The following is a 21,812-nucleotide window of genomic DNA, read 5'->3' as shown; positions in this document are numbered from 1 at the left end:
TTCACGCTAAATGAAAATCCAGTTATTAATACGCAACCACTACACATATACTGTACTTCAAGTCAGAACAAGAAGCAGCTCTCTGTACAAGCTCTCAGAGCACAAACCACCCTAGAGTAGTTCTCTTTTGAAATAAGTGCACATCTTTTAAAAGTAAAACAGATCCCCTTTTCCTGCCATAATATAAATAACTGTTTCTCGAGATAGAACAGCTTTCTCCCATCCAATCCAACTTTAAATTAGATTAAAGAATATGGATCATTGAAAGTTAACATTGTAATATAAACTGCATGTAATGGTTAATGGTTATTAACTGAAAAATAATTTTAAACCTCAAACTGCACACCATTGTTTCTTTTGATCAGCTTCTACTAAATGGTACAATTTTATCAAAGGGAACTAGTATTGCATACAAATATGAACAGTAAGGGGCTGCTTTAGGGGCTCATCTGATAAAGGCACTTGGCCAAGCATAGGATGAGCTCTGTGATCACGGGTTCGAGCTGCGATGTTCAGAATTCCCCAAACGTTGATGCACAAATAGCTGAGCTCCACCAATGGCAGGATGGGATTGGTTGGCCTTCAATCTCAGCGATACTGACCCCTGCAGCCTCCCGTGAATCTCCTCCGACTGGTGCTAACCAACCTCTGGTATAAGGCTGTGGTGATGTTTACGTGTTAAAAGACAAACAGCATGAATGTGGGTAGCTCGGTGGAGTCTGCCTACACTTCTTCATTCTCCCCTGTGTGCAGTTACAGGGCTCATAGTGGAAAACCAAGATGTGAAAATATAAAATTACACAATCATACAACTACAACTGAAAATCTACAATTGTCTAGTCCAGATTGGTGTGAGGAAAACAAAACAAATTTAAATTAAAAAAACATGAACACTATATCAAGAGAACCCGCTGTATAGGCCTCAGATAATTATGACAAAGAACTTGACAGCTGCATAGATAAACTGTACTAAAGAAAATGATTTTCAGCTATTAAATCACCCATTAATAGTCATTTGCTATACAGTGCTCACACTGGAAGAAGTGCTTAGCAGTCAAAAGCATTTACATTTACAGTGCATTACCTCTCCCATACAACAAAGGATGTTTTGATATTTTGCCAGGTGTGGGTAGCAAATGCATTGGTGATGCGTTTCAATTTTTGAAATGCTATTATGTAATATTAGAAATGATCCAAAGTTCAAAACTGATATTACTCTAAAATTATTAATTTCATACTAGCTAATCACTATTTACATTACAATTAAAAACTAAAAAAGGAAAAGAAATGAGCTTTTTTCCAAAAATACAGATCCCAATTAATTCAATTATCAATCTAAACTGCAATAATTCACATAATCATCAATTATGAGTTTTAAGTGAAATCTGCATTCAATACTTTATAAATACTTGCAACTCATGAAATGAAACAGCTGAAAAATAATCCTTATTTGGCAAAAATGGTTCCTATTTTATGTTCTTGTGCAAGCTACGATATCAGATTTTCTTTTTTTCTTTTTGGTTCTTTTGTTCTTTTTTCTAAACATCAACTCAATCACACCGCTAACAAATTCTCAATCAGCTGGCAACAAAGAGCCCCTGTTTCTTTACAGAAACATTTTGTTATGGGAAAGGTTTAAGTGTTAATCATGCTCTGAGTTTACCTCTCCATGCCTGATGGGTTTAATGACTCCCCTTGCAACTCCCATTCTGAATATCGTCTCTGTAGCCTGGAAAAAAAGAAAGTAAATTACCACAGAGCTTGGTAAATTAACATTTTTGAAAAAGTGTTTATTTCAAGGAGACTTTGGAGGATGAAGCACATTTGCTAAAGAGAGGATTAACATTTAAATCCACAGCTCTGTGAACTCAATGGTTTTCTTGAACTAGTGTCTTTCCAGTTACTTGTGACACTTCACTTAATCTTTTAATTCGTATTACACAGCATGACAAAGGTAGTCATGTTTCAATCACCGCAAGCCTTTAATGTGAGAGGATTTTGGAAGGTGGGTAACAATTGGAATCGTAGATAACAGCCTTATAAATTCAAATAATTAATTGGTTTCAAGCAATAATCAGTCATCTAAAATAACTACAACTTGTAACAGAAAGCAAATTTAGAACTTAATATTTGTACATATTTGTCATCGTACAGACAAAATACGTGTGTGAAACACCACAATGCCTACATATCTCGTATTAAAATGGTAAATTACCTTTATTCAGCCCATTAGGAACACCAGTTTTATACCCCAGGAAAAGACGGGCTGTCATTGTACATGTAACAATTGACAACAACTGTTGTCATAAAGCCATAAACATGTCAATATTGATCAGAATAAACTAAATTCCACTATTTCCTTCATAGGCTGTGACAGTCTGCAAGATTTAAATGGTTCTTGCATTATCCTTGAAAGCCATTCCAGAGCTGACAAGGGAATATTTTAATATGTCTGCATTTTATGCTGAACTGTCTGTCTATAAAGAGGAGGAATTCCTAATTCTGTAGCCACCAACAGTTCAAACATCAATGACTCATGTCAGTCCAGTCTGACTGAATTAAATGTGTGCAGGAATGTGCTGAGATAAAAAAGGTTTGCTAAACATCAGCTCCACAGGAAACAAATTAATTAATTGTTCCTACAGTATCTGAAATCTGAAAGGACTGATTGCAGATATCAAGCCTAAAAACAAGAGTGAATAAAGATGAATTTAAAATACTTTCCACATATAATCCATCTAGTTATTGCAATACGTGGATGAAAATTCAATTAGTGCACACATGAGCATGTTAGAAACCTTTGTTTCTTATGAAATTCAGGTGGTCTTAGTGCTTGCTATAACTCTTCTTATTCTGTCAGTTATAAAAACTGTACATAAATAAAATCAACAAGTGTACTGAACGTATCAATGTTACATTCCAAAATAAAATATCACATGATCACTACCTAGTGAATACTGTTGTGTGCAGGTACGTGTGTTATGTGGATGTCTATAATTTAAGATTCAGTTAAGACATACTTCAGGCATCCAAAAGCAGAACAAATAAAAACAAGCACTGACACAGATTAATCTTCTAATATACCGAGACTGGACCACACAAGTACAACTTTATATATTGTGACATAATACTGGTCTTATGTCACAATTTATAAGATTGTACTTGTGTGGGAACTTTATGGAAACTATATGCATGTATATTAACATCATATTTCCTGTAACAGCAAATTCCTGCCAAAAAAATTCAAGCCTTTTCATAAAACAATATTATATTTCCAAGAAATATAAGGTGGCAAAAAATTGAAGCAAAGCTAAAAGATGCCACTAATGCAGCCAAAAAAGCCCACTGAGATACAATCTCTGCCATAAGAGAACTGCAGGGTTCCACACAGGCCTGAGGCTAACTGCTCTTTCTAAATAGCATTAATTTGTTCTTGTTAAGCAGCCAAAACACTAACAGAGTTTAGAAGCACTAAAATTGTTTCCACTAAGTGGGATTTTGTTTCTACTTTTAAATTGGACCAACACCAGATAACCCTACCATTGCATGCACTGAGTAATAAAGATGTGAAAAATAATAATTGCTGCTATAATAAGATGCCATTTTCATGAGGAAGTGGGGCTGAGAAGTTGGTGTACATACAGTGAACAGGTACATTTCTTAAATGTGCTTTACTATTTTCCAGTGTTGCAATCATACAAATATATTTAGGTATATCTTACGATATCTGTTTCTTCTGTATTATTAAGTCATATTTAAGTCAGTATTTAATTTCTGTGAAATAATTTTTTTCCCTCTCAGCTCAAAGTCTGGTACCCCACAGCTTTATAGAGGCTATCGTTTACTTGTACTATACAGTACCTCAGTACCTTTGTTTCACAGTAAAACCTTCAAAGCTGGTATCATGTGAACAGAAGTCTAACTGGAGAATGCAGCACGCTAAACCAAGAAACAACCATGGCAACTTTGAGATCCACTTCTCTTCCACAATCTGATGAAAAAGGGGAAGAAGAACACCACGCAACCTTTTGTGTCCCTTATAATTAAGTTCTTTCATCGTTCTTCCCACCAGCATTTTAAGGATGTTTCAGCCAAATAAAGCTCTCTGTTAGTACAAGCTTCCTTTCTTTCTATTCAGAAGCACTGGTGTGTAACTTTCTTTTCTCCTCCAGTGGCTAAGAGATCTTTTTAATACACTGGCACTTATATGTTCCCTACCACATGTCAAAGGCATTCAGATACAAGGCAGATTCACAGCCTGTGAAAGGACTTGTACCTTGGACTGTTTGATAGGAACTCCACTCTTGCTTGTTCAGTGTCACTAAGAAGATTAGTAACAACAAGCACAGCTTCCTTTCTAAAGAGACAACTAGGGGGCCACCTGCAGCCATTGACAACACAACAACAAAAAGAGCTAAGGGCCCCCGTCAGCTTTAATAGGCCTGCCTAAGAAGGAGTAAAAAAAAAAAAGAAGAACAAAAATAGCTTGCTAATTAGGGCAGGAAATCTCCTTTTCTTTCAAATTGTTAATCTGGAACCAATAGTGTATACTATAAAAAAACAGCACAGTAATTTGTTCTTAATTGTAGAACTGAGACCATTTCTAAGATCAATTCTGGAATCAAGTCTGGAATTGATCTGCTTGCGTTAAAAAGTAAACAACAGTCTAATATAAAGGTACTCACATCCACAATAATTGGTAACATTTCTCCAAACTTGAGAAAGATCATGGATCCTCAAAAATAAAAGTCGGTTAAAATAATTCCAGTCAGAACTTGTGTTGTGTACAATAAAGATGTTTTCCCTTAGGTCAATTGTATAGCATAATGAGTTTTTAACACTTAAATTAACTATTTTGTGACTTACATACAACAGGTTACGCGTGTTCAGCAGACTTCATTATGCACAATAAAATGAAACATTTCCCTAAGCAGTCCCACTATGGGGTAGCTGTGAGGTATTAGCATTCACTGCACAAAGAAAAGGAGCAGCAATATTCCACCTCACTCTTAGATTTATGATCTGTCATGTGTTTTATTGCCTGCACAGCACAGAAACTTGTTTGTTATCAATGGAGAGGTAACACATAAAATAAGGCAATGTATCGTGAAAAACAAGGCCGGAAAGCAGTCATTTAGTAAGGGACATGTCCCCAATGACACACTTCACTGCAAGTGCTGGATTTAAGATTTTCCCAAAAGTGATTAAACAGAGGAAACTAGTCAGACAGCAGACCTAAGTACACTTCTGGGTAAAATGTCAAGCCATTCTCTGGCAGACACCTCTATTAACTCCATCAATTCCATGTTAGCAGTGCTTTCTCATTTGTTCTCCAAGCTTCAGGAGCTGCAGAGCCAAGTTCCTGCTGCAAACTAGCCAGTTTTCTTTCCAAGTGGTCCAACCTAAATATGAACTGGCCTCTTTCTGCATCTAGAAGGATGAAGTTTAATAAAAGTCAAAGATGATAAAGCAAGCAAAATTGTAACTTGCAGAAATGAACTGCTTTAATCAAGATGGCTGTCTGTTTGATATTTGCTCAGACAGACCGTTTTAAAAATAAACTAAATTCTTATTTTGCATACTTACACTTGTATGATAAATTTATTCACATGTAAGGCAAATGCAGATTCAAGTAAAGAAAACTTCTACAAACACTTCTAAATTCACAGTAAGAATGCTAGTCCATGAACATTCACTTGCATTTTCACTGCCCATGCTTTGAAGGAAAGGGTATACAACAAATTAGTACAAGATTATACAAATCAGGAGTAACAAATTTAAAACCACTTTACTATAAAGTATATACAATAGACCCTCATTTTATGCAAAATATTTTTACGCAAATTTGTGTATACGCGGTAAGAGATGAAAAAATAAATTACAAATTCAAATAATGTAAGAACTTTCACAAATTCAAATCTGGTGCAGCACGCACCTGAGCTACACTTTGAGAACGAGCTTCAGAGCCTATAGCACACCTAGGGTGGTTTGTTCATCTTGTGGCATCACGGTCAATATGGCTCGTAAACCGATAAGTACAAAGGTAAAGATACATGTACTGTACGAAGGGGAAAGGCATGTCGAGAAAAGCCTGACTTCAGCAAAGACTTTGAAGTTAAAGGCTTCGGATAATGGTGACCAGTTTGGCACGTACTGTATGCATAGCAAGAATGAATCTTCAAGTCATGCTATCGGAGAATAGAGAGAAGGCTATTCGTGAGAGCCAGGCATCTCTTGTGTTCCCTGCATTTTATTATTGTTACATTTTATTTGATCTATTTTGTATACTGTACAGTACTGTATTACCACTTTCATAATACTTTAAAACACACAGCCACACATACTAATACAGTTACAATTGATTTTGCTTGTTTAAGCCAGGGGAATAGGAGCCTCTGAAGGGGATGTTCTGATCTGGGGTATATATGCTATGTCAGGAATAATAATATAACATCACTTTATTAACCCTTTACAATTTATTGCATTAAGAATTATCTTTTCGCATACCCCAGCTTGTTCTCCATGAGACACACAGACACACAGATAGGGAGAGAGCCTGGGGTCAGAGCGCAGGGTCTGCCATTGTACGGCGCCCCTGGAGCAGTGCTAACTACTGCTTAAAACACAAGTCTACTGTATGTAAAAAATGAAGATCCAAAAAATTAAAATCAATGGCAACACCCAAGTTTAAAAATGGAAACCAAAATTAAAATTGACTGCATTTGATAAAATACTTTAAAGTAACATATTATTAAGATATACACTAATTTAATTAGGCTCTTTAACTGCATTAATAAGGGTATACAATTCCCTCAAAATTCTGTGACACAAGTAGTTTAAATTTGCCAGCTACTGCATACAGTATACATAGGCAGTTTTCATCAGACTTTTTAGATTAAGTAATAAGAAACAGAATGCCTGGATGCCTTCTTTAAGCTGCTGAAGTCGGTTTCATTTTTATATTGCCTGCATAGTGTCTAGACTTTCTAACTTTTAGTCTCTCTTGAGTTATACGGTCCCTAATGAGAGATATTTTCATTTATCTATAGTGGTTACAAACAGCCCATTAACTGGTAATTTGCTAGTAAATGCCACTGCTAATAATGTGCTCTTGCATTCAATAGTATCAAGGTCATATCAAACAAACCACAGACAGGAAATTGTTCTACAACAAATACACACTGTGCGTTAGTTTGTAAATAGAATGAGTAAGGACCAAATTCAGCAGCAATGAATGCCTAGATTAATTCAATATTATTAATGCCTATGCTGAAACTTAAAAATGAAATGAAATCTGATTCTTGCCTTTTGTAAACCAAATTGGGATATGAAGTAGATCAACACCTTGTCACTTTTTCAAGTCAAACACTACTTTTCACTCAATCTTCTTCAAAAAACTCCATTAAAATACCCTGTAAACATATACTCTGCTTGGCATTCAGGCCCTAATATTTATTTCTTAATAATTTCACAATTCATGTTGAGATCACGTTCACTTATAATTTCAATTCACAATTCGAATTATGTTCACAATTTGAATTTCAATTGTAAAAAGAGGAAGGAAGTGCAACTGTATTCGAGACATTAAGCATTAAGCTGAAGTATTAAAACTTAATAATTATTCCTAAAATTGCCAGTAATTTGAAGATAATGCTTTTTAACAATTTTTGCTTCAGCAATACATGTTGAAATTGTACCACGTTGTTCATTTAAACACCAAAACTACAATTAAGTACAGTTGATAAAATACGTTCTTTCAAAGTAACTATTAAGATTAACGTAGTTCAGGTGGGTAGCTGCGTCAGCATGCGTAGGCTGCAAAGGAACAAGTAATAGGTTTATTCCATGCTGAGAACAAAACGTTTCGGCCGTGGAGCTTTAAGTAAGCTCTTTGACTGCATTACTAAGGGTATATAATTCCACCCAAATTCTGTCAACTATATACCTAGGCAGATTTTATTTACTAACTACATACCTAGGCACTCTGACTAAGAACACCACAATGATGTACTCTATGTCTAAGAGTCTATCTTAGTCACTTAACTGAACAAGACATAACACCACTTGCAAGATCAGCAGAATTTAAGACCTTGAGGACTGGAGTTAAATTAAGTTCAAATTACAGCTTTTCTGGTTCCGAGATACTTCCTGATTTAAACTAAATGTAGTGGGAACATTTTATTTGTGCCATGATGAGTAGGAATGCTTGGGTCCCCCTGGGTCCTGGGTTCAATTCCAAACTGGAGTACCTTCCGTGTGGAGTTTGCATGCTCTCTATGCGTTTGTGTGTGGTGTATATTCCTCCCCCTCTCCAAAAACATGCCGGCTGGGTTAAATGTAGTTTATAAATTGCAGCGTAGACTACAGACTAGGCTGGCTAGTCTGTTAACCTCTTTATTGTTCACCTAATGGCATCTGGCTTTCAGTTTCTTATCAATAGCATGCCTGATGAAATACTTATTTATAGTAATTCAAATTATTAAGATTTTATTATTACACAAAAAGTAGCCTCTAATAATTTCACAAAAAGTAGTCTTTAAATATGTTATTAAACAAAATGGGCCCTTAATGCTATCACCTCTTGTGAAGGGTTATGCTGAAGCAGAAAAAGGGGACCTGAGGAACAACTGGGAAATCTAAACAGGAAGAATGAAACCGTAAAAAGTGCTGACAGAGGAGCCACTCTGCAGAGGCTCGGGGCAGAAGCAGTTGTACCTTTAAAAACACAACTGCCTCAAAATACAGCAAAACATGCAACCGAATGTGAAAGGTGAGACATGACACCCCCTCTTATCCACATTCAATCCTCTCTGCGGGCTTTGGGTACCATATGAGAAATCACAGGGGGATTTGTAAAAATAAAAGCAAGCGAATGTTTTTGACAGAGAGTCATGTGAAATCTAAGAACTTTTCCTGCATCCTCCCCAGAGAGATTCTCAAGGTAAACAATTCCAAGCTCATTAGTCCTCTTCATTCCACTGTGTTGGTGACAGTCAAAGTTATTTTTTTACCCGACTGGGGAAATAAAAATGATACATCAATGAAAAGAGAAGGTTAATTCATGCTGGACTCTTCAACAAAAATATTAAGTTTGGGGAAAACACAACATTTAGGCTATAAGATCTATAAGACCTTCTATAAGATTAAAAGAACTTAAGATAAACATAAATAGTAATACTCAACTTACCACTTAAATATACAGTCATTATCTTCTCTAAATCAATACCCCGCAAGAATTTGGGACTTTTCTGTCTCGTGTTTATATAAAATCCACCATGCTCTGCAGAAATTTAATTTTGTCTAGACCAGAAACAAACCCTGAAAAATATCTGAAGACTAAACATTCAACTAAATCCACATATAATGTAATACACCTAGCCAAAACAAAATTGTAAAAGTTAATCCCTCTTCAATTAATTTTCTACCGATACCAAGAAGCAAGCTTTAGATTATGTGCTTAAATCACTGACTACTATGCTAAGTAAAACAAAAGGTATATTCTTGGCTATGCACACCAATTTTAAATATGCTTACTCTTTTCCCATGAATAGAAAAGAAAAACACCATATATGGAAGTATTTGTTAGACACAGAACTCAATTAAAACAGCTTTTTTGGGCACAACAATTATGTACTGTACTTTCTCTGTTGCCTAAAGAGAAAACAAATCCTGTTTAGGAAAAAAATATGCAAGAACTCACACTGCAAGAACTAGACCTCAACTTCGCAGTACATAGTTTAAGACTGCTAATGAAATACAACTTTATATTTCAAGGATAACCACCACTGCTTACACTGCTCATCATAAACAAAATGGTTACATTTCACTGCACTTACAGAGCAAAAAAGTTTTATATTATATTAGGTCTATAAACACTGTTATATCAATGCCCCAGACTCTGAAAAGTATTTGAGCTCCAGTTGCAAAAGATTTGCAGTATGAATTCGACCACACTTTACGTGACAACACACAGCAACTAGTAGTTCCAAAGCAGCTTTACACTACTGCCCATACTGTCATAAATATGATTGACATACTGCACTTATGGAGTACCAATCAATCATAGTGAGGTGTCTTGACTCGTACACTACCTGATTGTGGTCTGTCATTGATGGGACTGTTGTTTTTCTACAACATTTTGCCAGATTAGAATGCTGGCAATAAATATCCCATATTCCGTATTCCATATTCAAGTTCTTTCTTCGTTTTTTAATTTTACCAGGCTTGACATTCAACGGGTTAAATAACCTCATCATCTGTGCCTAATCAACTCTCTCAATAATGAGGTGATTAAATGTTCATGCAAAGGTGAAATGCACTCAAGTGTATTACAGTCATGAATGATCAATTAAGCAAAATGAAACCAAAAACATTGAATTCATACCCAAACTTCATGAAATTTATTTTTCTAAATAACACAGATAAAAAATGAAGTGACAAGTTTCGTCTGATGCAAAATGTAAAAAAGTATCTTTAACTTCTAAAGTGAAGGTTGAAAGACCTTCATCTATTTTACCCATGATCTCCAGAGCTTTCCTTTGTCCAGTCTGATTTGTCAAAAATAGCCACTGAAGCCAGACAAGTCATTCTCTTGGAAAAAGTAAAAATGTGCAATTAAAAGAACACTTCAGGAGAATTCTTTAGAAGACGATCAGATTTAATCTAAGCTGGTCCTGTTCTCTCTTGAGCTGTAATTTAGGTGTGCCTAGAAGTACCAACTTATTTTAAAAAGAGCTAGTTCAGTTGTACACTAATCATGTAATGCACATACCACAAGGAGATTATAATATTACTTTTTTAAAGACCTACAAAATTAAAAACTATAAACATTTTATTATAAGGGCATTCTTAGAGTACAATTGAAATTCATGCATATTTTATGTAAAAAGAGCTCTTAAAAAACATTACATTTATATATTACATGTCAGTGCATTATTGTATACAGCTGCTTCAGATCTGCTGTGACTTTAATTCAGTTCAACTGCTACCCTGGGAAATAGACTAATTTGTATGAACTGTCCTAATCATGGTAATATTTTATTGGTGCTGCCACTTCAGATGCTACCCTAATAATTTCCACATTTTCAAGAAAATGCATGCCATATGTTATAGAGATTTAAGTGTAAGTGAAAAAACAAATTATATGAGGAAATAGCTTTAATATTTTCAGAGGCTCACTGTTAACAGTAACAATAACATATGACACAGCAAAAAAAAAATCTTAACTTGATATTTACCACATATCTTAAGCACACATCTAAAAAGCAGTCTCTAAAATACTATGAAAAGACCACTATTTTCTAACACCTTTGGCATTCTGTTTTTGTACCTGCTATATCCCTTTTGATAAAAAGAGGACAGTAATATAGTAAAACAGGTGTTCCTTGAAAAATACTCTTGAAAACCCCTTTAATAAATTATATTTCTTTAATCACTACAAATTACTTATTTTCCTAAAAAGGGGGGAAATATGTGGGTTCCATGTACTTTCACACTAAGGATATGCTTCATTCGGCAAAATCTGTATTTGGCAATTAAGTGCCAGTTTAACTACAAGAAATGCATTCCAGTGTCCTGACATACAAAATGAATTATCTCCCTTCTTAAGCCACAAGACTGGAACAATGGTTTAATTATTTGAGCTCTATAAATCGACATTACTTGGTCATGTGATAGCTCTGGAGTTGTTAAATGTCACATTGATTTACAGTACTCTGCAACAGCTCAGGGCTTTTAAACCTTCCTACTGGAAGGAAAAGCTGGATTTTAACAAAACACTTCCACAAGGGAAAGCTTTATAAAATACCTCAAAATAAATGAATTTTCACTTGACATAAAACCTAATAACAGCTTTCTAAAAATGTAATTTAATTTCAGACAACTGACAAAACTGAAAATTTTCAACAAGTGTAAAATGACTCTGCTGAACACGAGTTACGAGCAAACTGATTTTACATGGTTCCCTTCTGTAAGCACTTACCGATATTGGATTACCTGCTTAAACAAGAGACGGAATATTAATAATAGCAAAATCACTAAAGGTTCAAACACATTGATATGTTTTTTAGGGTAACAACTAGTAAAACTTTGGATTAGATTACATTTTAAGAAGATTGTGATTGTGATTAATCACAAGAAAGTCTTGCATTTAAATTGCATGCGGCTGTAATCAAGATGTAAGAGTGGAATCTGTCCCTGCTCAAGCTGCTTGCTTTGTGGTGCCATACATTCTTACCAAACCTCCTTCACTATCTTTAAACACCAGTTAAAGGTTTACTGTTTGTTTTTGTGTAGTGAACCTTATCGGCTATGATCTTAGCTAAACACTACAGAACTCATTAGGTTAAGTCATCAGCAAATTGCCAACTAGAATGTCTTTCAGCTGCTAAAGACCTGCCCTCGATTCAAACACAGAAGTCTGAATCACTACAAGAACTTAACAGCTCACAGGTCTCTTGATGTAAAAGTTACTTTTTATAAAATCTTCAGAGAAAATGTCTATTTCTAGACATGGATAATTGACATACGAAGAAACCCACACGAAAAAAGAAGAATATCTAGAAGATGCCAGAAAAAATGAAGACACTCCCTACAAAATTATTGCATGGGTTTCCATTTCCCATAATTTACTCAACAGCTACCTTCCCTGTTAAAATAAAACACCAGTTTTTTACACCATGCTACAGTCTCAAACCTTACTGCTTATAAATCTTGCCAACAATTTGAGGATAAAAGCTTGTATTTTATTTAGTATCTTAAGTTAATATTTTACAAAAATTCGAGAACAAAGCTTGTCTTCTTTTCTGTCCTCAGTTCTAGCCAAAGAAGTGACTTTGGTATTTGTGGAGTTTATAGAGCATGATTTCACTATAGTCCAGTAAGGTACATAACATTCAAGTGCAGCACTGCCTGTATTACAGACCTATAGTTTTGGTAAAAGGCCCTCCTCCACGAACAGCAAATGGGACTGCACAAGTGTCAAAAATCCTGCCCTGTCAAATACCAATCCCCTGACTACACTGCACAGAAATGTCTGTAACTGAAGAAAATGATAAGACTGATGAACTGTAATATCTCTCGTAATATTTTACTCAGAGCAACAAAAGCAAAGCAGTGTGCATCAGAGGTATAAGAAAAGCATATCCCGCACATTTGAAAAAGAGACCCAAATATCTTGGAAAGAAAGACTCCTGTTTAACCTACATATGCAGTAAAATGTGAATTTTACAAAGAACAGTATTAATTGGTATTAATCAGGACGATAGTCAACTTGTACCATGTGGTAACATGGTCATCCAAAAATGATGTCTGTACTGTAAATGTCCGAAAACTCAAGTGCAATCACAAGTTGATGAATACAACTATTATTTTATTAGAACTTGGACTATAAATAATGGATTACAACTATGGGGTACATTTTGCTCAGGTGATTTATAGGTTTTCTAAAACTGTGGATCCATTGACTTAAAGGACATTACGCACTGAAGTCATAAAAATGCAGACTGCCCCAGGCTATTTTGGTTCCCCTACCAGTGGAATATTCTTCACTTGCACAGGGCAATGGCAGTCATTAGACACCACTAATGATCCAATGATTGATGAGCCTGTGACCCTGTAATTAGGAGACCCTGAGAAAGACTACTGAACGGATGTGAGTTACATCTATTCTCGCATAACAAAGAATTATTTCACAGGGTTGAAATCTCTTCTACTAGTAAACATCCTTTTTTCCACATGACCATTCTTTAACACAGCTAAAATACTAATATTTTAGTATTTTCAAAACCTTTTCAAACTAATAATTTAAGAAAAAGTGTGTATTTTACGATTCCTAAAATTGTTATTAATTCTGTAAGTATTGTAGTAATGTAAACCAGTTCTAGATGGAATTGGAACTCAGCTGCCACAAGACACACCTTAGAAAGGGACAATTTAGAGTAGTGGACCTAACCTAACCAGTCATGTTAGGTTTCTGGAAGCATGCTTTTGGGAGGTGGGAAATGCAAACTCTTTACAGAACAGCGCTCAAAGCCAAAAAGCTAAATGCTAAAAACAGCACCCAAATCTAAAACCCTGTAGCTTTGAGGAAGCAGCTATGGCTGGCCAAAACGCTGTCATGTCCAAATCCCAGAGAATACGACCTTCTAAGGTCCTTTTCAGCTGACCTTCTCAACTTATTCTTTAATTCCTTAAGAATAAGCTGAATACTAAGAGATACATTAAGTGGAGTAAACAACCGTGCTAAGCCTCCTGTTGCTCTGGTATAGTAGTTTATGACAAGTTATCTAACAATGAAGGCTGCCAATTTTGTTTTCATTCACACTTTTGCATTATAGTACACTTTGGCACAAGGAAGAACACTGGTACTTCCAATTGATCTTCCTACTGAAGGATCCCTTGTGGCTTAGTGTTGAAATCCAGACTACCTTTTCACTTTAATAACGCTGACCAAAATAGTTTCATCGGAAGCACCAACAATACTACATTGTAATGTGGGAAGGGGCAGCAGTAGAAGCACCATACCACTGTAGTAGGTAAAGTTTAAAGTGAGCAGTTTGAATAATGTATGTTATTAATTAAGTAGTCCCCTACTTTCCCCTTAAAAAATCACAATAATGTGATTTCCCACCAATTAACTCCATGGAAAGCTACCCTAAGCCAAAGGCAAAAATATATAATTCCCATGAGATATCAAACAGAGCTATTACAGACTTTTGTACAACAAGCTTAATGAAGTACACCTGGACTTGTCACAGCTAAACCCTGTCTAGTTCAATGCCAGACTGATTAATAAGGAGAGAGGTCTGGACTGGATCACTATTCTTTGCAATGGTAAATGTCGAGTCGTTTTGGGGGGATAGATGAAAATCCAGAGGCCACAGATATGATCTGCATGTAACTCTGTGTTGCAAACTTAGAGAACAGACTAAGAGTGCCAAAAAGGAAATGACTGAATAATAAAAAAATGAAAAGTGTCACCAAAAACTAGTCCACTGTTTTTTGTTTTGCTTTTGCATGTGCATCGTTCCCTATTTAAGTCTAAATTTCCCAACAGTACATTACCTCCCTGTTTGGTTGTCATTTAGAGTTCATCAGACATATGCACTGTCAAAGGTTTAAAGGTTTCAGTTAAATCTGTCAACTCTCAGGATTTCAAAGATTAATAGAGACAAAAGAAACAGTAGCAATGTTACTTAAAGTTACACCAAGTTTCGTTCTTCTGCAGGAATAAGTACAGGAAACCAGTATTGGGTTCCAACGTGAACCTTCCACTAAAGGGAAGTACTGTTTCACAGATCTGTGACACATCAGGATTCTCAAGTAAATACAAATTTGTTCTGGCAAGATATTTAGAAAAATAAGCTTTCAGTTTACCTCTTAACCCATTTGCCAGCAGTTGTGCTGAATCAAACAAAACCCAGTTAATGGATCAGAGAGATTTAATGTGCCCGCAATATTTTTATGAAAAGATGACTCATGAGAGGAGAGAGGCATTAAAAGTGGAGTTAAAAGTAGCAGAACACATGCTGAAGTATTCACAAACTTATTTATTAATCCAAGACTTTACAAGGGCACTGAGATCCACTCTCAGAGCAAAGTTGAAAACTGATGGCAAGTATACACAAACAACACTAACTGCATTACAGGAGCTGCCAAAGCATCTCCAGTAGAAATTAAGACCAGATGAGAAGATGCAAAAAGTGCTGCACTTGCCCTTGACTGAACATAATCATAGCTGAGAGGCTAAAAAGGCTTTTAAAAGAAAATAAGAAAATATAAAAATCACCAAGTGGTTGGTTCTTTCCTATCTCAAAAAGAAAAGAGTATCCTGATACTTTCCTTAGGTAACTCAAAAGTAAAACTTGGGCAAAAATACACTTCTCTTTTAGTCACCTGATAACTTTCATTTCACCACATATCCCTGCAGTATTACACATTAAAACAATCAGACATAAAACAAAGATAAATATTATATATTATAGTGTAATTTGCACCACATCCTTAAAATGCCTTAACGTACAAACAACCATTCACCTCTATTTTGGCAAAGTTTAATTTGGAAGCTCACTGAACATAAGTCTGTCAAAGGATTGTCTTCAATTCTAGAGGAACGATCCATTTTATTTTTAACAAAATTCAAGTTCAGATAGAAGCTTTACAGCTGACACTTTGGGACTGGGATTGTTTTCAGAGAAGAAGGGGTCAGTAAGTGCAATAAAGGATACTACCAGCCCAGAACAGGGCCTTAGAAGCAAGCGATAGCATAAAACTATCCACATTTTCCCTCAAATGTGTACTAAACTTTCAGCTTGAAGGTGATGGATGAGGTTTCCTGGTGAGAACACATCAAAGCCAATTAGCCATGTCAGTTCCAAGAACACCAGCTGCCAGCTTCAGCCCTCTTGATTACTATATGATTTAAACCCACAAAGAGCACAGGGTAGCAGTTCAAATTTGAAACTTAATGACTCTACTTTTTTTTTGTGACAGAAGACTTAAGGATCATTTTTTATTAGTGAATTACACAACCCAACATATAACACTCCTTCAGTACAAGCAATACATAACAGGATATCACTGCAGTGCACTCCATTGCCCTACTGCAATGTCAATTACAGTATACAGAAGAATGTAATAAATAAAACAGTAACAGAATATTAAGCAATATATGTGTAATAGGTATCGACTCATCCAAAATGTTCTGTGAAAACATGATTTCAGAAAACCAATATTTTCTGTTCTAGATAGAAGGGGGGATCTTATAATGGACAAGAACACCCCAGCCATTTTCTTCAGCTACAAAAGGTAGATTCTTTCAAATATAAACAGCCTACAGAAACTGTGTTCCCTCTTGAATTATATTATGGAATGTGTACAGGCACAAAATATGAGAGAGAGGAGTTAACTTGCCATGTGTACATGTATATTGGGATTCATATTTGTGTTGTTCTCTCAGGATGTGCACAGCATGACAGACAACACTTTCACACAATAAAATGGTGCACAGTACATTCCAAAACACTGAACAATAATAATGACAGTACAACAAAGCAAAAGAACATACAACGGGAATGGGATCCCAGAGTAAATGTTTCCTAATGAATACACATATATATTAATCCAAAACTGAACAGTATAGTGTTTTTAGCAACATCTGAATGCATAAGGTGCAATTTGAATAACGTTTTCCAGGCAATGGCTGTGTTTACAGGCAAAGAGCCATGTTTGTGACACCATGTAACATCAGCAGCAATTAAAGTTAACTTCTTGTTGTCTGATGAAGAAATAATCTCTGAATTAGAACAATCATTGTAATGTGGGAGAGGAAAAGCTGCAGCATTTTTCTTCCACAGAATTTAAGGGAGACAATTAACTTTGTTCAATGATCAAAACCTAAATTTACATGAGGATTGCTGTTAAAAGTATGTGGCAACAAATTTCTAACCATGTCAGTTACTACTGTAGGTAGGCACGTTTCTGACAAAATACGAATGTAAATTGATGCCTTAGACCAACAGACAAATTATGTGAGTAATAAATGGGTCTCAAATTGGTTAATGCATGCTACTGTCTGTGTAGGCTAAATACTTCGATAATATGACGTTCAGAGCTTTTTATCTATAAAAATGTTTAAGATGCCAACATATGTTTAAGATGTCTCTTCTGTATTACTTCTAAATGATTTTCAAAAATTCTTTATGTTATATCTCTTGCAACTGTTTCCAAATTCAGAACAAAATTCAAAATTTTAGTACTGAACTGAAGTGTAAAAAACGAATTAACACCCTCTTTTAGAAATGCCATTTTAGACTTGCTATTTAAGTCACACTCTGAAGACAATGGTGAGAAGTTTGTGGAGTTAAAACCACATGTACATACTTCACTCTACATGTGAGTTATTAAATTAATCTCAAATTTAGGAGGTGCATCTTCCAGGTGAGGATTAGTTCTGCTTACACATTAATATAAATCATTATACAAACTACATTTTAGGTGTTTTGTGACAAAATACTCCTTACAGTTATATTTTAATACAATGACAGTATATGGAACTACTTTATTTCAACTCCAAGAGTAACATTTACTAAATTAGTTCATTTTCTTCAAACAGAGCAAAACCGCATCACCCTTAATGTCATGGAGGCATTGTGGTCAGTCAACATTAAACTCACCTGAATTACTTCACATTATCGTTACCCAAAGAAAGAGGACAAAGGAAATGATTTCTAAAAGAAAAGCAAACTTTACAAGAACATGTATTTCATCATTGCCATCATTTCCTTTCTAACATAACATTCATACAACTGGCACACCATACTGCAACAGTACAAAATATTTGTAAAGGTCAGTGCTGAACAATGTACAGTGCAGTCTAATATGATTTGACGTTTGTTCATTTAACCTATGGTTGCATTGCAATACTTTTTGTAAAAAGATTTCACAACACAAGTACTTGACTTAAATAATAATAAGGAATGTCTGATAATGTGGTGCATTTGCAAGCATTCACATTTATGAGAAGAATAAAATGTTACAAAAAAATGACATGCATTTGTACAGGCATCGTTACAGGAGAAAAAAAATTAGTGGTCTACTGTAATCACAGCTGTGCGGAAAAAATAAGGAGGACTTGAGCCAATAAGCTGGAGGATTTCAGTGGGGAGCTATAACCTTAGAGCTACAGTACAGAGTACTGCCTCTGGGGCCACCGCAAAAATGTTCCTCCAAGTTGGCTCAGACTGCGAGAACAAGAAATCTATAAGGCTCAACCACCAGGAGAGCAATTAAAATGAATTATATTTTGAGAAAACATTGCCAAATGACAAAGGCAACTCGACCTATTAACTACTTCTTGCAACAACCAGTCCCCAGCGTTAGAATACAGGTATGGTCCTCACATCACCACCACAGAGGGAAAGTTTTGAGATGATGTAATCAATCCACATGGAATCATACTAAGTGGAACAGAATGTTGGCGTACACTGAAATATAAATTAAGTTACAATAAAATAAAAAAAAACATTCAGAATTTCCAGGAACAAACTTAATACCAGAGAGCGAACTTCAATAACTTGAGCAGTTCTAAAATCTTGCTCCGTTCAGCAAGGTTCTGGGGATTACTGAATCTTGAGAAAAGAAATTTGATTTACATTTGTTTACACGTTGAGAGGCCAGTAAAAATATCTGACTTTCAAAGATGTGCTCAGCTCATACATAAACTTCACATCCATATAAAACAGCTTAATGAAGTGTAAGTTATGTTCCAACCTGTGCAGGGTTGAGCTATTTCTGACCATAACTCAAAGTGGGGCTCAGGACCACCGCCTCTCTCTAAAATTTCGGCACTTTCATTTGAGGTTACTTTATGACATAAGACCCTAAACCTTTACCTTTCGCTGAAATACCAACTCTATTCCCAAACAAATCCAGCCCAAAGCCAATGCTGCCCTCACCCTATATCCTATGTCCTGAAACTAATAGAGCCCAAATCCTAATTTCACCTCTAACCTAAATCTCATGCAAAAACCCTAAAGCAAACTGTAACTTCAACTCCTAATGTTAACCATCACACTATCCCTAGACCAGTTCTCATTTTCTTCATTTAACCCCAAACCAAACTCTAATTCTAACCATAAACCTAGCTCAAATCTAATGTTTCAAATGTTTCTAATCCTGAATCTAGATGAGCCTTAGCTGTACTCTTAGAACAAGCCCATACTTTAATTTAGACCCTCTTAAAATTAACTTATTCAATATTAACTTACTCAATAAGTTAAGACCTTTCATAATTGCAATTTGAACCCCAATCCTATCACAGCACCAACATTTAACCCAGCTCTTTTTATTGAGCACCCAACCAATTTGTCATAATTGGCAACTGGAATGTCAAATATGCAAACAGGCTCCTCTAATTTGCTCACTTCGAGTCTATGGAGGTCCTGCTGGTGTGATGCGTTTTATAAATCCGTTTGTACATTCAAAAATCTCTGGATTCCTTTGGAATAAGAAGTTCTATAAAAATGCATGGATTTATTACAATACTTGTTACAACTAGTTTCAACAATATATTAAATACAATACTGTATATTCCTTTATGCTGATAAGAGCAACACAATAATGTGCAATATTAGTATATGTGCAACACCAGGTTATAAAAGTGTTTCATTTTTAATTGGACTCAATGTTTACACTGCTAGAGCATAAATATCCAAATCCTGAGACATCAAAATGGACTTCTGTCTTTAATAATGACGTGTTTTGGATCTGAAGGTCAGCTGTTGGCAGGCTCCAGTTGTATGACAGAAATACCAGACTTGCATGATCCTTGCACCCCGGGGCAGTTTGGGGTATTATTCTGTACTGGCAAATAGTAATAAAACTAACCTAAATTAAACATTACTCAGAAGCTGTGGTATATCTCTTTAACTGAAATACTTCTTAAATATGAGATGGGTGATCACTGCAGTAGAACTGTTCTTTACAACACATCAGTAAAAAAAATAAAACTTTCAGAACTACTGCTTTTGTAAATTAACTAGGAATAATATTTATACGACCAACAATAATAAATAAAATTAAATCTGATACAATGTTAATCTTAAACACTTAAACCAATCAAAATTAGACTAATTCTGTCTAATTCTGAATTCTGAATTTAAGAATTTTAATTCCACTTAGTGGTCAAAATACCCCTTAAATATCCCTTTGAAATAAAATATACTGACAATTAAGCAATTGTTTTTCACAGTGAGCACACTATTTGATTATTAACCACCAGAGAAGTGAATAAAGCCTTTTTGTAATTTAAGAGCCTGTACATGATCCTACAGACGTTTTAGTGCTGTCTTCAGTCTAATATCTTGGAATTCTCTTGGGACACTCCCTTTAATCCTTAAACTTAACTAATTACAATTAATGACATCACTCCTAGCAGCTCAAGAGCTTTCTTTTATAAGTTGCTGAAAAACAAACGAAGTCTTGAGGACTGCTCAAATCCTGACATAAAACAAATGGTCATAACTTATTTCAATCATGTGGAAGGTATTTCCTATGCATCTAATGTTCCCTTTCAATATATGGCTGCACATTTCCCAAGAGACTTCTTCACAGTCTTCTCAAGAAAGCATATTAAGTTATCTAGCATATGCCATAGAGCTATTTGAAGTTCAATGGCTTAGACATATATCTATATATCAAACTTTCTGGTAGGAAAAAATGACGTTAGCTGCAAAGGCTCATTGAGATAGTGATTGTACTTGTCTTCCATGTTTGTTTTCCCTAACTTTGATGCACCACAACACATTATATAACTAAACTCTATATATTTTTCAACAACTACAAAGAAAGTTCACAAAATCCATGCAGTCGTGATTTCTTGTATTTTAAATACGTGATGCCATTAATGGATGATTTTAATACATTTTTCCACTATACAATGAGTGTACAAGTTAAGCTCACTAACCTAATTTCTAAAATGTTTTCATGGCACTGTCATTAACAATGTTACTTGATCATTTTTATACATGTACATATTAATGCTTGAATTAATGTATTCAGTAGTCCTGATTTGCAAAGATTTGTATCAAGACAATGCAAGAAAACAATTTATAACGGAGCATTCCCTCTGTGGATTACAACACTTACTGTTGCATTTATCACTAAATTTCAGTAGCTTGATTTTAAATGTGGAATGCTGAGAATGGTTTTACTGGAGTGCACAAGAGTTAAATGATATTGTTCACTTTATCAGCAGGAAACAGTGAAAAGGACAAAAGCATTTTTAGTTTAGTTGTAATGAATACAACATTTAA

At 35.2% G+C, this 21,812-nt stretch overlaps 1 protein-coding gene across 1 annotated transcript in view; it reads right to left on the bottom strand.

Annotated features, from left to right (window-relative positions):
- The window catches only part of tmem135 (transmembrane protein 135), a 79,558-nt gene that overhangs the window by 46,262 nt on the left and 11,484 nt on the right, over positions 1–21,812 (bottom strand). Inside the window, exon 5 of the mRNA XM_088920397.1 lies at positions 1,664–1,729. Coding sequence (XP_088776523.1) covers positions 1,664–1,729 — 66 coding nt within the window. The remainder of the gene's footprint in view (positions 1–1,663; positions 1,730–21,812) is intronic.

The sequence above is a fragment of the Atractosteus spatula genome, chromosome 7 (assembly GCF_055471065.1).
Source record: "Atractosteus spatula isolate fAtrSpa1 chromosome 7, fAtrSpa1.hap1, whole genome shotgun sequence".
NCBI classification, from domain to species: domain Eukaryota; kingdom Metazoa; phylum Chordata; class Actinopteri; order Semionotiformes; family Lepisosteidae; genus Atractosteus; species Atractosteus spatula.
Note: the sequence above shows the minus strand (reverse complement) of the source record. Positions and strands in the feature narration are given on the sequence as shown.